Below are 15,664 nucleotides of genomic sequence, written 5' to 3'. Positions count from 1 at the left end.
CAGCAAACAATAACCACTTACGAAAAATGTAAGTGAACACTTAAAAAAGCATTAGACTTTTGAAACAAAACCTGGGTGCATATTTATAATGCAATGAAACCAAGCCAGGAGTTTCATATAGAAGTACAGCAAACACACACTTCCTCTTGCACAGTACCAACTGAGTTTCAAGCAATAGTCACACTCTACCTCTAAGAATGCTTTTTTCTCCAGGGATTTCAGAGTGTTTCAACATTAACTAAACCTCAAAATGAGCAAACAAGAGGCAGCTCCATCCATGCCCGAAATGCAGCCACATAAAAAAAATGCAACAGGGGTCTCGATAATCAGCACAGAGTTGCACTGCGCAGGAAAAACTAGAAAGAAAGTCAAGATTTAAGAGCAGAATGTAGATTAAACTAAAATTTGCTTCAGATTCACACATAATAGGGCAGAAAAAAGCCTGTGATTTCCAACAGCATCCAACCGGCTAGTTTGGCACAACTTCAGTACTGCAGGGATATTTTTCTCAGCTACCAGAAAGAGAAGCCTGATACATTTCATCCCTTTACCTGCTCTGTGAACAGCTCTATATGCAATTCATTGGAACTAAGGATGCAGCTCAAACTTACTGGCTCCTGCAAACCTACAAAATGAGACTACCTGATGGATTGCCATAACAAGGGGCAGCTACAGGTATTCAGGGCTCTGCTGTACAGCGGCAAATAAACAGTACTGAAATTTTTGTGTTACCCTAATGACAAACATGCAAGATCTAGACATAGAGGGTGCCAGTCACCAACAAAGCACATGTATGTGTGGCAGACAGCATGATATAAATCAGAACACTTGAAATCACACTTGGAGAGATTGTTGAGACAAGGATGAAGTCAATGCAAACAATCTTCCACACACAAGAGAACAAAACACGGCTGAGTACCTCACAGACAGCACCTCTGGCTTTTAGCCTCCTAAGTTTTAACAAGTAGAGCTGGTCCAGTTTGACCTTCTGCAATCCAAGATCCATGAAGCTTATGGGAAATACAAAGAAATCTTGCTATTTCATAACGAAGCCATGATGAGAAACAAGACAAACAGGTGTTTAAAACAAATTAACTTGCTCACAAAAAGATGGATCAAATCCCTTTCTTTGTATGCATCTAACTTTTCTCCCTGTCACAGAACAGCAACACCTGCTTATCTGTGGAGAGCCACTATTTTGTGTCTTCTATAAAACCTGTGAGCAACAACAGAGCTTCCTTTAAAGCTACCACCTGTATGCTTGTTTATATTTCTATTCCCTACAGAAAAAAAGCCATTTAAAAACTTTGATGCAAATGCTCCTTTCAGCATTATGACTTCAGACTACAATTGCTTTTTAATGTCATACATTTACTCTCCCCACATTTTTGGTCACTTGCTTACTGTACATTCCTTATATTTTGAACTGTACAGAAACAGTGAAGATTAATCCACCTCAGCTTCCTTAATTAACACCACTTTCCAGTTTCCATAAATCAGCATGCAGAAAACAGGACTGTACAAGAACTCCAAAAACAGCAACTGTTTTGACATATTGTAAGAAAAATCTGAGTCTTCTGCATCTATAGTCTTTAACCACATCACTTCTTCCTTACTGCCTGTCCACATTTGTCTGTGCTTTCCTCTCAAGTAAAGTAATTCTGTATGAATTCTCTTTCCTTTTGACTACTATGCTTTGCCATCAGAATATTCAAGGTCTGAGAAACATAACCAGAGTAGCAGCTTATTTGATAGACATTTAGAATTCAGAACAGCAGCTATTATCTACTTCTGAAGTCTACAGAGTATGTTACCAGTCTACAGAAAGTATTAACATGAAGAGAGATAATGGTGCAAAAAAGCAGACCATGACTATTTTCTATATGAGCAAACAGGCTCTTTTTGCAAGTCACTGGCACCCCATGGTAACCATCAGTCCAAATCACTATAAACATCTGTTAAACATGAATCGAATACTGAATAAAGCAAATACAGAAGTCTTACCCATACGTAGGTGGTGTTGCTAAAGAAAATTCCTCTGTGGAAGATATACTCCACGACACCTCATGCTTAGAGTCATTGTTTCCCAGTTCTCCCATTACCCAGTCAGGTAAACAGTCTGGGCTACTACTCCGAACGCTTCTCGAATTTGGTTCATCAAAATAAATTGACTACAATTAAAATAAATGCAAGATTAACACTAGAATACATTTACAGAAATATATTCTTTACACTGCTAAGGTCATTACTTGCAGGAATATCTGAAGTATAAAAATCCTTTTTCCACTGCAGTCAGTGAGGCCTGCATGTACTACCTTCCCAACCCATGGAAATCAGTACAACAGGCGATGGTTTCAGTGTTTTCCAGTTCTTCTTTCAATATGAGCAATTTTCGCATAGGTTAGGACTGTTATCTCACTAAAGATGGCTACTAGTCACCTCATTTAAGCATATTTTTCCTTTCATAAGAACTATCTGCTGATTAAAATACAGCCTTGAGTATTTTATTCCATCTTTTCAAATTAGACACAAATTACTTTTCTGATCCTTCAGAACAGTTATTTTTACATGCCTTCCAAGAACCTGAAGCTTTAAGAAGGTTCTTCAAAATAAAAGATTCTGCACATTGAAAGATTTGACCAACACCAGTTACAAGATATACAATGTAAATGCCTACATCCATTCAGGACTAGTTTTCACATTTATGCCAAAGCAAAGACTCAAAAGCATTTACAGGGTATGTTTAAGCAAGCTTGTCTGATAAAGAAACTACACTCACCATGTACGAAGGTAAAGTTTTCAGCATTCCTGGTTCTGGTTTATGTGTAAAAGGACCCTCCAGCACACCTCGCTTTAGCATGTGGAGCAGGAGTTTCGCATATAGGTTCCGATTCTTCCTGCCCGCTACTCCTGTGCCCGCTCCAGAGGGTTCGCATAGTTTTTTAATCCACAGGGCACATCTTTGTCGTTCTAGGAATATAAATACACATAAAAGCACTGCACGTTTCCAGAGCAAATCAAACACATAGGAAAAACAGAAGCCAGTCACCTATTTTGTAGCTGTTTCCCTTCTAATGCAAAACAAACACCCCCCCCCAAACGACCGAACCAAAGGCAAAAGCTGTTAAATACCTAAAGTCTTTAACAAGAGTTGAAATTTAAGTCATCCACATTTTCTATCAATCACGTTTACCAGAGGTTTATGACTTCTACAAACAGCATGCTCAGAATCAATCCCTAGTAAGCACAGAACACACAAGTCACCAGGAGCTCTGAACTCGCTGCAAGAGCCCCCATTAACTACCACACATCGCTTACACGAGCGTTTCTGTTTGAAATACACAATAAATCTTCATCCATTTTAAAAGTCTTTATTGATGCACATTTTACCACATTTACCTGACCTATGCTGTAGGTTTAGAACATGAGGCTTCATATCCACAACACAGCGATCGAATTCTGCATCGAGTTTTCCCCATACTTCCTCTTCACCATTCATTTTGAAAGAGCATGAAGTAACCTGCAAAAGCATTCACATCGGAATAGAAAAGATCAAACCCCACTACACTTCAGTGTCTGTACCTTAGCCCATGCAAAGATGTGTTTTTAACTGTAAGGACAATAAACCTAAATACTTCATTATGCTTAAACAAGCACAGAAATAAGAGTGATTAATTGCAAACGGAAGAAATTGAATTACACTTACAAGAGCTGCTAGTTTAGATTGGAAAAGGCATACTCAACCACACAAAACCGCATTCAATTACACACAGTTTGCATAAAACACCTACAGGCATTTGTTTCATAGCCACATTGGTAAGCTTTTCCTTCTGAGAACTCGCTTTGGGAACGAAAACCAATGACAAACCTACGGGTTAAGAGCAACAGGACCAACACACGTTGTCAGAACTGATTTATTAACGAAGGAGAGCTGAAACTGAGCACCGAGAGCTCCTGAACCCAGCTCACGGCACTGCCTTCCCCGCTGTAGGATGCACCTCTGCGCGTCCCAGCTCGCCGCTGGCACACTTCCTTGTCAATCTCAGCCCAGCACAGCAGCCGCTGCGGCTCTTCCCTTGGGGCAGACAAGACAGCCCCGACACACCCCGGTCCCGCTTCCCGGCCGAGCCCCGGGGCCCTCTGAGCTTCAGCAGGAGGGAAACCAACCGCGTTCCTACTTCCCTTCCCTCACAACGATGCTGGGAGCCACAAACCACCCCCCGGTCCCGCACCCCAGCCCCGCACTGCCCCCGGACACGCCGCCCCCTTCACCTCGCTCTCCGCAACGCACAGCCCCGGCTCCGAGGGGGAAGCGAGCCGGGCCGCCGGGTCCCGGCTCCCCTCGGCGGGGCAAGGCTGAGCCGGCCCGGCCGGCAGTTCAAACCGGCCGCACCCGCGCTCCCGGCAGGCCCCGCAGGCACCGCGCGTTTCCGCTTCCGCGGCCTCCCGCGGGTCGCCAGGAGACGCGGCCGGGCCCCAGGCGGGGAGCCGGGGGAGGGCCGTTACTCTGCTGCCGCTGTGAGGGGCTGAGTTTGGGCCCGAAGCCGGTACGGAAACAACCTCTCGTGTCTGAGAGAGGACACCGGGATGGAGGCGGTTGTTACAGGAGGGAAACAATCACAGCCCGTGCTTGTTCACTACAGCCTGAAGTGATCGATACCCCTCGGACACGGCCAGCAGCGGCTGTGCCGGCCAGGCCCGGCGCACCGAATGGTGCGATCATCACCCAGCGCTTCCCCCAAGTATACTTACGTGTAAATAACTAAATATTTATACACTCCGTTATGTACACACATTAAAACCCTGAGGAGGGAGCACCAAGGGAGAAAAGGGACATGCCAGAAATGTAATGAAATTGATTTAGGTCCCTTGCACAGCGACAGACCCAGTGTTCAGCACTGCAGGAGAGCCTGGGCTGGGAAAGTGAGGGTGCAGAAGCAGCGGGAGAGAACTTTTGAGTTCCTTGAGATGTGTTTCTTTGGCTTAATTGCTACCGGCTGAGAATCAGCTCTGCGGTGGAAAAGAACATGAGGCAGAGCAGAATGGGGACCAGTATTCCAGGAGACATTTCCTGATGGAATAGATCCAGTTTCTGGCGCTGTTTACTAATGCAGAACAGGGTGGCCAGAGAGGTCGAAGTCTACCTGCATTGATTTAACAATTGCATAGCTTCTATCTGAAAGAGAAAGAAAAACTAAAAATGCAAGAAATAGCTGAGGTCTTGTCCCCAGCTAAGGCTGCGGCTGGGACATGCTGAGTTCTGACGTGCAGTGGCCCTCCTGAGGGAATCCCTGTAGACACACCGCTATAGAACACATAGATGTCCCAACCAGAATACAGATCAAGTTCCCAATTTGAATTGTAAAAAGATGTTCGTATAAGCAAAGCACGTTCAGTACTTTTCTGTTTTCATCTCATTTTACCATGTTCTCTTATCTCTGTAACTGTCTCAGCAGGTTGCCACAAGTAATGCGAGCACAGCTTAAGGCATTCTTTCAAACATCTTTTTGGCAGATTTCACTCACTCGTACCAGCCTTTGGAACACCTCTACTTGCGAGACATTACTTTTTAGACTTTGGAAGAAAAGCTTTCATGTCTATAAAGTTTTGATTCACAAACACCTCCCTGCTTCAAAGACTTAGCAAGTCACAGATTCATTTTCCCTCCCTCTTCTTGCTGCAGGAGACTAAATAATAAATTCAGCATAAGAACACTGGCTCCTAAGGGTGATTCTTTCAAGTATTCAAATACTGCATATCCAGCTAGGAAGCAGAGCCAGCTGACGCCATCAGTTGTTATGCTGCTGCACAGGTAAGAAAAACTGGGGAAATTTGCTTGGAAAAATCTTAATGTTCCTGAGGGAACTGGTTTTGTATAAAATACAAATCATTTCAGGGGAAAAATAGCATTTCTGCAGTGTTTCATGCTAACTTCACTTACGGCAACTTCCCAGTGTTCTGCTGTGAAAGACAAGTTAATATTAAACTGTGTTGGGTATCTCAGCTCTGTCCCGAACATCCCGATCCCAGCGATGTACCCACACAACATTTAGACTAGATGTCCACACAGATAGGCTCCTGCCAGCTGGTTTAGGTATGTGTTAAAAGTAGTTATGAATATCTTGGCCTGTAAGTCAAACGGCATTCAAGGATCCCACTTAAACATGTTAGGAACCAAAACACAGCTTGCATGCTACCAACAAAACACTTTATTCAGCTGCTAGCATGAATTTGTCTATCTGTGCATTAGAGAATTAAGTTGCTGATGAGGACAAAGTATGAAATACTTAATAAAATCTCCCTCAATCTCTCCTTAAAATTAGGAAGCATAAGGCTTCTACTAAAAGACTACTATACTACTAAACTTTACTATACTAATAAAATATGCACATGCAGCCTTCAATAGTAAAATAATTCCAGTATGTTCAAAGTAGCTGTAGCATCTTACAAGTATTTTAATCGTAATGGTAAATTGTCCTTTTGGAAAGTTCAACAGTAGCTTGCTTACTGTATCACTTACTGCTGCTGGGAGCCGCATACACAATTTATTATCACATACACAATTTATGGTAAGTGCACAATGAAGATTTCTCTATCACTTTCTAGTATGTAGAAATCATAATTATTTTTTTTTATGAATGGAATTACTTTCATACAATGTAATACAATGGAAATACAATGGAAATACCATGGAAATGCAATGGAAATACCATGGAAATGCAATGGAAATAGAGACATAAGCACAAAACTTGCCAGACTGGATCATACCAATGATCTACCGTAAATGAAATTAGAAGTGCAGCTTACTTCAAAGCTACTTAATGACCAGGAATCATTGCTATTGCTCAATGGTGTGCGATTATTTTTTTTTTTAAAGGAGTCAGTTGCCTTGTGTAATATTGAAATAGTGGTAAAAATTAACAGCTGTTTAAATCACTGGTTTCAGGTTAGAATCTCAAAAGCATAAAAAGAGATTCAAGTTATGCTTTGGAGATTGAATTTAAAAACTCAAAACCATAAATAATCTTATTTTTCACTTTTTTTTAACAAAATAGGGGGATTTTTTAAGTGTAAAAGAAGCCTTTATCTGATGCTATTGACATTTAAACCACGGATGGATACATTTGGAAATCTCAGTCTTTCTACTTGGGTAAATTCTGGAAAATCCTTGGCTAATGACCCTCTGTCCATCTATAATTAAAGGTCCACTCCCTATCACAGGGGAGCAGTAATGGCATCGGAACCCAGCTAATAACTTCGGGTTGGCCTTTCTGTATAAAGCAGCTAAGAGCTAAAGGATTTGATTGATGATTAGTTAATATTAAAAAAGGACACACTATTGGCTGAAAATTACTTTATTGTAAAGGGACTACTGTTCCGAAAGTCATTTACAGTTTATGTAAATGTTGGAAGTGTGGAAAGAGAAGCAGCACTGCAGGGGTTTTGAGGAAGGCAAAGAGAAGAGAATGAGAATTAATGGCTGAAATAATGTGGCAAAACTTGCGAGAGAGGCTGGTAGAGATGGTGGAAGGGAAAAGAGCTGAGCATGCATTGGCAAAGAGTCTGGAGTTCACTTGAGAATTTACACTCACAGGACCTAAGTTTTCCTCTCTTATATATAATGTTTTGTCTCAGTAAGGCAGAAAATTCATACTGTATTGCTTCTCTGAGATTCATTCTTGATCTTCACATGGTTTCATGTCTGATGGGTCCTTCTTCACAAGAGTTGAAAAAAAGCCACGTTCTGTTGAAAACAAGAACTTGGGTTATATTCTTGAAATGTGATAGTTGAAAACAACAGGTCTCATGGACCCTCCTAGGTGGGCAATCAACCTTTGCATCTGAGTAAAACCACTAGAAGAAATACACTATTTCAGTTTCTATTTTAAGGAAGGCTAAGCTACATCCACCAGAATCCATGCCAAATGTGAGGTTTTTTCATCAGACATAGGCTGTGCTTCTCCTTCACTTCTTTAAAAGGAAAATAAAACTTACAAGGGCTATTCTATGCCAGGAATATTGATAAAAGAAATGCCAAGCATTTCCTCTTGTTAACAAACTTCACTATTTAGTCTGTTTATTTATTCTAAACACCCGCATGCCCCTGAATCAGTTCCTCCAGCAGCAATTCCTCACTACAGCTCTTAGCTGCTTCGTAACACTCTTGGTCTAGAGTCAGACCAGTGTGTTACCAATCAGCATAATGTGGGAATTATGCACATAGTCATATGTCACCAGAATAGGAGTAAATATGGCAGGTTCTCAAGGCGGCAGCAGTGCTCAGGCTCTTTACCCCTAGAGAACTTGTTGATCCAAGGCTTCATGAAAACCCATAATACTTTACATATTTTACTTTGGGCTAGACCTAAAATATAGGTCCTAAAATATAGACCTCCAAATATAACACCTTCTGAGAACAGAACAGGAATTAAAGCAGGGCTCTGATGTATCAAAAGAAGTCTTGCTGTGCATTCTCTCCTTCACTCAGGCCACTTCTTCCAAAATACCCAATAGCTCTAGTACAAGGCAGATGAATTAGCCAAATAGGGCTTGAGGATGAATTATGACATTGCCCCCCATGCTGAAGTGCTTGTTATTCCACCAACAGAAGCTGTTCTGTGATCAGCCTAGCTCCTACCTTTGAAACAGGCAGGGAGAGTAAGGTTGCCATCCACACATGGGACTGGTACGGTATAGGCACAGGATTTTTCTTTATTCTTGCAGAAGAAGGATACAGTTTCACCATGCTGAACACCATCCTTAAGGTCATTCTGAACTCTTTTCTTCTCACCATTGTATAATACTACAGCTTTCTTCACGGGTATTTTACATGGTCCTGTAAAACAATCCGGATATAAGCAGCATGTAAGGATAATTGGAACTTTATTTTGAAAAGAGGATAGGGTAGATCCCATCAGAAATCTGTACAAGTGAAATTTGGGAATAGAAAATAATGTGTTTCACACATAGAAAGTACTTCTGCTGGTATGACAGTTCTAAAGAAATTCAGATACTCAAGTATGTGGTCAAAAGTATCCAGAGAAAATCCAGCCTCAGTAAAATTCCTAATTATACTACGTAGGAAAAGGAGAGGAAACACTCAGGTAAAATAAAGGTACATGGCTGGTTGTTGAAGTTAATTCAGATTCATCATGTCATACAACATTCAATGTTAGCAGTGGCCTTCAAATTACTATCTCAGTTTCCTTCCTCCGTGTCTTCTTGCACAAAGGAGTAGTAGCTCACTGTCAGTGTGGTGGTCATTTAGTGTTCTTTATATGTATGTAAGTTGTTTGATAGTGGTTTCTAACAGACAGTATATGTTTACCTTTACAGGTTGGCTTTGTGGACCAGTTTCCAGTATTTTCACACCGGGAATGCTTAGGTCCTTCCAGCACATAGCTGGGCTGGCAGCCGAAGCTGACACTTTCATTATAGTGGTATGTTCTACGAACAACAAACTCCAAGAATCCATTTTCTATTCCTGTTGGAGTGGGGCATGTGACAACTGGGGTACAAAAACAAAGCTTTATCAGTGTTGCAGTTCCAAAAGACACACTGTATACTTCAAAAACTACATAAAACTGTCATGGTGGTTCATTTCAGCCTCTTGCACAGGGAAACACAGCCAGAGGAAGATGGTTTAAACCCCATCATAACTAAATATTACTTGTTTTAAATACACACCTATTGCAATCTGTGGTTATGACCAAAAACTATGTATATCCAAAAACTTCAGCTTCACTGAAAGCAGTGAAGTTCTTAGGACTAAGGGTAAGGTTTTCTGTTTCTTATGTAATTCCACTTCATAGAATAAAACATTCCCTGTGCTCTGTAGCCAGGCCCCTGTTCCCCTGTGGACTACATTTAGCAGGTTTTGTTTATATAACCTTTATACCTGCAGCAAATATTTTGTCAATCCCACATTGCGTGTAATCTCGCTAACAATCACCTTGCACGCACGAGTCTGACTTCCAGAATAATTCTGTGTTTGCAATCACAATTGTAAAACTAAAATCACACAGTTTTATATATACCATTCTAGGGAATATCGTTAGGTGTTGATAGAAGTACATCACTTACCCTTGCACTCTGGAATACTGCTCCAGTTCCCATTGGCCATGCAGGTGGCTGTCTCATTCCCAATAAGTGCAAGGGGAGGCACACATTCAAAAGTAATTGTGTCCAGGAAATGAGAAACGTTTCCAGGTTTTGAGCGACGGTAAGAAAGGACTGAAAATTCAGGCAGCGAGGGAGGTGCACAAGTCACCGCTGGAAAAGCACATAGGAATAAAAGTTCAAAGATAAAGTATTACTAGAGTAACAGGAGCAACAGACTTATAACCAAACTGACACACACTGCCCGTTGTGGAAGTGTAGCTATGAAAAAAAAAATCAGATTAAAAGTCTTAAAGGATGCAATTCCTTATTTTTGCTGTATTTTTTCAGACAATAGTATGCAGTATATTGCTTTCTCAGTGAAGTCTTTATGCAGGACAGGTTATAGCAAAGCCACTTGGAACAGTTGGAAAGTCGTGACAATGTCCTCTTTTTATACACTGGGAGAATGAATTTGAGTGGATAAGCATCTTACATTTGGCTGTAAATAGCATCCCTGATCCTGCCTTTTGTACAGACCTTTAAACCCTATTTCTCTAAAACTAGAATCCACACATCTGAAACCAAACACACAGAGTTCTTGATTTTTCCTTTTTTGCATGGCCCTATGGGAGGCCTCTAAATAAGAGTATATGTAATTCTGAGCAACATAAAGGAATCTTTCTGTAATGACAGAGAAGTTCTTTAGTGTTTAAACACATACGTTGACACTGTGGAAGACTTCCACTCCACTTTCCATCTGCCATGCATTGGCTTATTCTTGTCCCGACAAGGTTGTAACTGAAAACAAGAAGAACTGATTATCAGGAAGCTTAATGACCACAGAGAGGAATCAAGTTGTTCTTTGCAAGAAACATTACCTTTTTTCATAAACAGACCTAAGAGTCAGTTGAAATCCTTCTCTAGTTCTAGCACTTACTGACCTCAAAGGGAATTTAGATTCAAAACTGTTAGTATTGAAGTATCCAGACAAAAGGCTTGATACTTTGCTGTTTGAACTATATATTCCATCTTGTATATTAATTTCTACAATGAATTAGTACTGTGGATATATGTAAGGAGTGAACATTGATCTGTGATTGCTATTGTATGGTCTTGTATGGTATTGTATGGTTTCTTGGGAGGAATTCCTAGCTAATTATGGCAATTCAGATAAAGCTATTGCAAAGGTCTAAGCACTCTTAAGAGCTAAAGTCACTGAGGTGCATTATTTTAGTGCCAGATAGCCCCATTTAATTTCCCTATGCACTCTGAATGCTTCTCTCCCATCCTCTGTACTTACGTTATTTGCACTCATTCTGAGTTTTAAATTGCATAGTGAATCTACCATTTCAATATCACACAGCTAAAAGCCAGTGAATTACAGTTAGCAAAACTGAATCAAGTCCCATTGCTATATGTGGTGTCATACTTGAATTTATTTATTCCTTACCTTGCTCATCTTTTGCAGGAGAAGGAGGCAGTTGAGGCTGTTGATACTGTTCAGTGCACTCTATGCTATGTCTCACCTATGGCCTTCACAGGTAAGCACTGTTTATTCATTCGTTACCCAAGTAAAATGCACTGCATGCTACTATCAAATATTTCCCTGCATTTAACAGAACTGTTTTTCTTTGAATGCATCCTCATTTCTAAAGCTAACAAGTAGCCTTGAGTACAAGTGCAATTGCTCCAGGGACTGAAGTAGGATTAACCTCATGTTTTCGTGTATTGAGCTCAGAAAGGCATAGAAATAAAATTCTCAGTCTCCAGAGCCTAACAGCATAACAATTTAGATGGAGATTATCTTCTCCCTGCTGTAGGATTTCATTTTACGATGTAAGAGGATTTCAAAAGCAGGGACAGCAGTCCAGAATAGATCTTTGCCTAAAAACTCTGCTATTTTAGTGTTTTCCATGTCTGTAAGACACTGCTTTGGAGTAGCAAAGCTTTAGGATGTTACAGCCAAGACCAAACAGAGGAGGATCATCAGATATGCTTCATTTTTTAATATGTGAAGTGGAGGTGGGGTTTTATGTGTGGTTCTCCAAGTTCCCTGGTTTGCAATACTGCAGCAGGTGACACTAGAATGTAATACTGTGATTTAGGTTATTTATTCAACAGCATGAGGAAGGGAACTCTTACCCTGGTTCACAGGAAAAATTTATAGAACTCTGATAGTGGAGGTCTACAAAATCAATTTTTCCATGCGGCAAGGGTCCAAGAGTGGGACATCTCTTTGCTGTTAATTAAAGATGAAAAAAAGGATAATATTATTTCACGAGGTGTGAGGATAATGAAAACAAGATGCTAATGAAGGGGTCCTGGTGTATTTCACATTTCTCCACTTCTGTGTACTACATTTTGTAAGTCGAGTTGTTCTACATGTCTGTCAAAATACAGCAGGTTCAAAGTGTTTGTGATTAAATAATTTTTAGCATTTGAGGAAAATAAATCCTGTGCAATGAAATGACAAAAATGAACAGTGAGGGATACAGTGAATGCAGGTGTTATCAACTGGTATATGTCATTAGAGTATAAGAACTGCTGGGCCGAGTCAGATCAAGGTTCACCTTGTCCGGGTCCAACCTTCATCATCAGGGAGCAGAGTTATAAGGGACAGCATGGGACATGCATGGGAAGAGCCTTCCCCTGTTACTTGTAGGGTTGATTTGGTTTTACTTACGTAGGCACAGCAGCGTGTTGAGAGGCCACTTGCCAGTCGGGAGGCAGGTGTACTTCCTCTGGCCATTGTTGGGGACGAACCCAGGCCTACAGGTATATTCCACTTCCTCACCCACTTCATACACGCTTTTATCTACATCAATGGTGGCAAATAGCACTTGTGGTGGTCTGGAACAGACTGGAGGAAAGGAGACGCTTTACAAGAAATTGGGCAGAAAACTGGAGTTGGTTTTATTTCTCAACTGGAAGCACAGGTTTCTATGCTATAATATGTTCCTGCACTGAGCTATACTGTCCTTCTGTAATCTATAGGTATATAACATTTTGACATGGCTCATGGCTGCTGTAAGCATTTAGCCAGAAAGAAATGTGTCCTCTTCTCCTCAGTAGCTCTATCAATGGCCCCAGTGAGATTTTGTGTCACTTTTTTTGTACTGAATTTTACTTTTGCTTCAAAATGGATTTCTGAAGGTATTCTGCAAAGTGAGTCAGTTATGGTAAATTAGAATGGGTAAAAGAAGGTGAGAGGGACTTAGAACAAACTAATACATTTCATTTCTTATCTATCTTAGTTTGGTGGGGTCAGCCCAAAATCAGACTTTTTTTCTTAATTAAATTTCTTTTTCTCTGATTCCCCTGAGTTTTCTATTCTTGGGGCACTCGGTTACATTAGACAGTTCTGATTCCAAAACAGCTTTCACATGTTGACAGCATGAACAACGCATCACCCAGAGAGTGCGAACAAGAGGGGAGCCGCGAGGGAGGAATGGAGGGTGCAGACTGTGCTTCTGCAGAAGACATGGAGAGATGTTCCTGCTGAGATTGTGGGGAGAGAACAGAGGGACCAAAGCTTGTGCTGTAGAAATGAATGGCAAAGAGAGGGAGAGAGAACATGAAACAGTGCCCAAAGCCTTTGGTGTGGGGGAAGAAGGAGAAAAGCAAGGCAGGATCTGTGCGAAGCCACCCCTGTAGTGAAGGGGAAAACGAGGTGAGCTGGGCATAGGAACAGGGCAAGGGTTAATTCCTGGCACACACAATGCCCCTCGGCCTGCAGGCAGCCTGGTTTCCACAACTTGCGTCAATACTTCTTCATTTTCCTCCATTTTCTTCTTTTGTATACAGCATCTCACCTCACCATAGGAAGGGGTGGAGGAAGGAATGGAAGGGAGGGAAAAAAGAACCCCAGAGGTTACAGCTCTCAGAGAAAATTCCTATTCAAAGCAGTTGACCAGAATTGTCTAAAGTTAGCTTTTAAATCCTGTTGCTTTTTCCAGCTTCCATCATTCACACTTGAGAATAGCATTGCCCTTAGAAAGTGGAAGACTCTTACCTTTCCCTGCAAGAGAACAGTGGCTCAGAGCCAGGGCGCACACCACCAGTGCCAGGGAGTACATTGCTGCGGCCCACAAGCGTCCCGAATGACCCTCAGGCCAGTGTTTCTTCCCTTAAAAATAAAGGCACCCACAAAAGGATGGTTACATATTAACTCTTTGTATTTATTCCCGTCCTGGTAAACAGAAGATAAAAGGTTCTTTGTATTGCTTGTAATTAAGGATGAAACAACCATCACATGTTGCATTGGTACATAATGCAGGGATTCAAAAAGCCATCTCTGCTGAAAACCTCTCCTCTCCCGTTGTGTCTACAGAGCATCTCCTGTTGGGACTGCAGAGCATCTCGTGTTTTCAAAACCATCACGTTTTGAAAAAAAACAGTATTATCTTCCCAATATCTTTAGAGAATGAGGATATTTGGAATATGACATTGGATCAGATAGAACTGTCACCAAGAAACTCTTGTTTTATCATTTGAGCATGTATTTCTATGATTCCTGAGAGTTTTAACAAAATCTATTTAAGGCAAAATAATAATTGTTGGAGTGACACTTATATTGTCATATGCCTCATCATAACTGATGATACCAGCTTCATGCCAGTTTATATTACATTAGACCTGACCTGAAATTTCAGGCTTCAGGGCCCTGTTTGAACAGACTTACATCATCAATGAGCATGTTTCAACTAACAGATAGCTAAAAACAGCAGAGACAGCGCTCACAACACCAGCGCTGCAGGGAAAGTGAAGTAGGGATTCTGGACAGTGCTTATGTGTGACAAGGCAGTCAGACTTCAATCATATTTTTGGGTATTAGGTTTGGCGCTGCAGTTTGGGATTATCGAGTCAAAACTCCACAGGTACCAGCTGAGGTTCTGATCACTGCAGTTCTCCTAATTTAGCAGATTTTTAACTGCAGGAGCATCTGAAGTGCAACCAAAATAACATTTGTGTAATCATTGTTCCGCAGTTTGGTGTTTCTAATCTCAGTATCCTCCTCCCCTGCTGACTCACAGCCTGTGAGGGGGAGTGAGGGACATTTGAAGCTCTAACGAGCAGCTAGGTTATGTCAAACTCTTACTGCTGTGATCTGAAATAGTTTGTTTATTTTTGTTTTAGAAAGTTTCTCTGTTTCCACTTAAAACACACTTCTTAGCAACATTATTAAGAGATCAGGAACACACTAATCTTCTCTGAAAGTCAATGCTGCAATGTCCTGCTCAGACTATTTACCAAATACAGAGTGCCAAAGGGCAGAGTTCCACTGCTAAATCAGCAGAAAAGAAGCCCTGATTTCATTTTCTGTGTCTACATCTGATTATTTTCCCATTTGTCCCAGCCTGCTTCTTCCTCTTCTCTTCCTCTGCAAAATTTCACAACTATCTTTTCCCTTCCCAACAGACTGCAGTTCTGTAATGAACTTTCTTGCCTCTGGTTTAAATCCATCCTCAGGTCCGCCTGCTACTTTGATTACATTCTTTTCTATGTTTAAAACAGCCCAGGAATAAATGGGCACAATTTTATCCATTTCAACATTGACCATACG

The 15,664-nt window shown here is 41.1% G+C and overlaps 3 protein-coding genes across 8 annotated transcripts in view; 1 reads left to right on the top strand and 2 right to left on the bottom strand.

Moving 5' to 3' along the window:
- Positions 1 to 3,552, bottom strand: part of CEP112 (centrosomal protein 112) — a 183,394-nt gene extending 179,842 nt beyond the window's left edge. For all 5 annotated transcript variants that reach the window (XR_008973402.1, XR_008973403.1, XM_057418590.1 and 2 more), the window contains exons 1-3: positions 3,400 to 3,552; positions 2,780 to 2,970; positions 2,005 to 2,171 (exon numbers count right to left, since the gene is read on the bottom strand). Coding sequence is in view for 3 of the 5 variants with exons in the window: in XM_057418590.1 (XP_057274573.1) it covers positions 2,005 to 2,171; positions 2,780 to 2,970; positions 3,400 to 3,532 (491 nt within the window). In the remaining 2 variants the exon portion in view is untranslated. The remainder of the gene's footprint in view (positions 1 to 2,004; positions 2,172 to 2,779; positions 2,971 to 3,399) is intronic.
- A 3,787-nt stretch (positions 3,553 to 7,339) lies between these two features.
- APOH (apolipoprotein H) lies at positions 7,340 to 14,272 on the bottom strand. 2 transcript variants are annotated; one of them, XM_057418676.1, is made up of 8 exons: positions 14,114 to 14,272; positions 12,785 to 12,961; positions 12,244 to 12,340; positions 10,823 to 10,899; positions 10,084 to 10,272; positions 9,329 to 9,508; positions 8,639 to 8,836; positions 7,340 to 7,744 (listed from the first exon to the last, which is right to left on the bottom strand). In XM_057418676.1, the coding sequence occupies exons 1-8, from the start codon at positions 14,175 to 14,177 to the stop codon at positions 7,674 to 7,676; spliced, it is 1,053 nt and encodes a 350-aa protein (XP_057274659.1). In that variant the 5' UTR covers positions 14,178 to 14,272; the 3' UTR covers positions 7,340 to 7,673. The 2 variants fall into 2 exon arrangements, with proteins under 2 accessions (XP_057274659.1, XP_057274660.1); XM_057418677.1 differs by lacking the exons at positions 10,823 to 10,899; positions 12,244 to 12,340.
- Positions 11,221 to 15,664, top strand: part of PRKCA (protein kinase C alpha) — a 160,788-nt gene continuing 156,344 nt past the window's right edge. Inside the window, exon 1 of the mRNA XM_057418673.1 lies at positions 11,221 to 11,642. Within this exon, the coding sequence (XP_057274656.1) occupies positions 11,614 to 11,642 (29 nt within the window). The 5' untranslated portion in view covers positions 11,221 to 11,613. The remainder of the gene's footprint in view (positions 11,643 to 15,664) is intronic.

The sequence above is a fragment of the Pezoporus wallicus genome, unplaced genomic scaffold (assembly GCF_028554395.1).
Source record: "Pezoporus wallicus isolate ANWC-B61680 ecotype Strahan unplaced genomic scaffold, APGP_CSIRO_Pwel_v1 contig_3710, whole genome shotgun sequence".
NCBI lineage: Eukaryota > Metazoa > Chordata > Aves > Psittaciformes > Psittacidae > Pezoporus > Pezoporus wallicus.
This window is presented reverse-complemented; position numbering and strand designations above follow the sequence as displayed.

Bases quoted from the DNA above. Each gene is read 5' to 3' on its own strand.
- APOH (XM_057418676.1), bottom strand. From the start codon at position 14,177: ATGTACTCCCTGGCACTGGTGGTGTGCGCCCTGGCTCTGAGCCACTGT. The intron at 12,341-12,784 runs GTAAGTAAAACC...TTTAATTAACAG, and splicing joins CAACACGCTGCTGTGCCTAC to CAAAGAGATGTCCCACTCTT. The intron at 7,745-8,638 runs GTAGGAGCTAGG...TGTTTTCAACAG, and splicing joins TCTCCCTGCCTGTTTCAAAG to AACGTGGCTTTTTTTCAACT.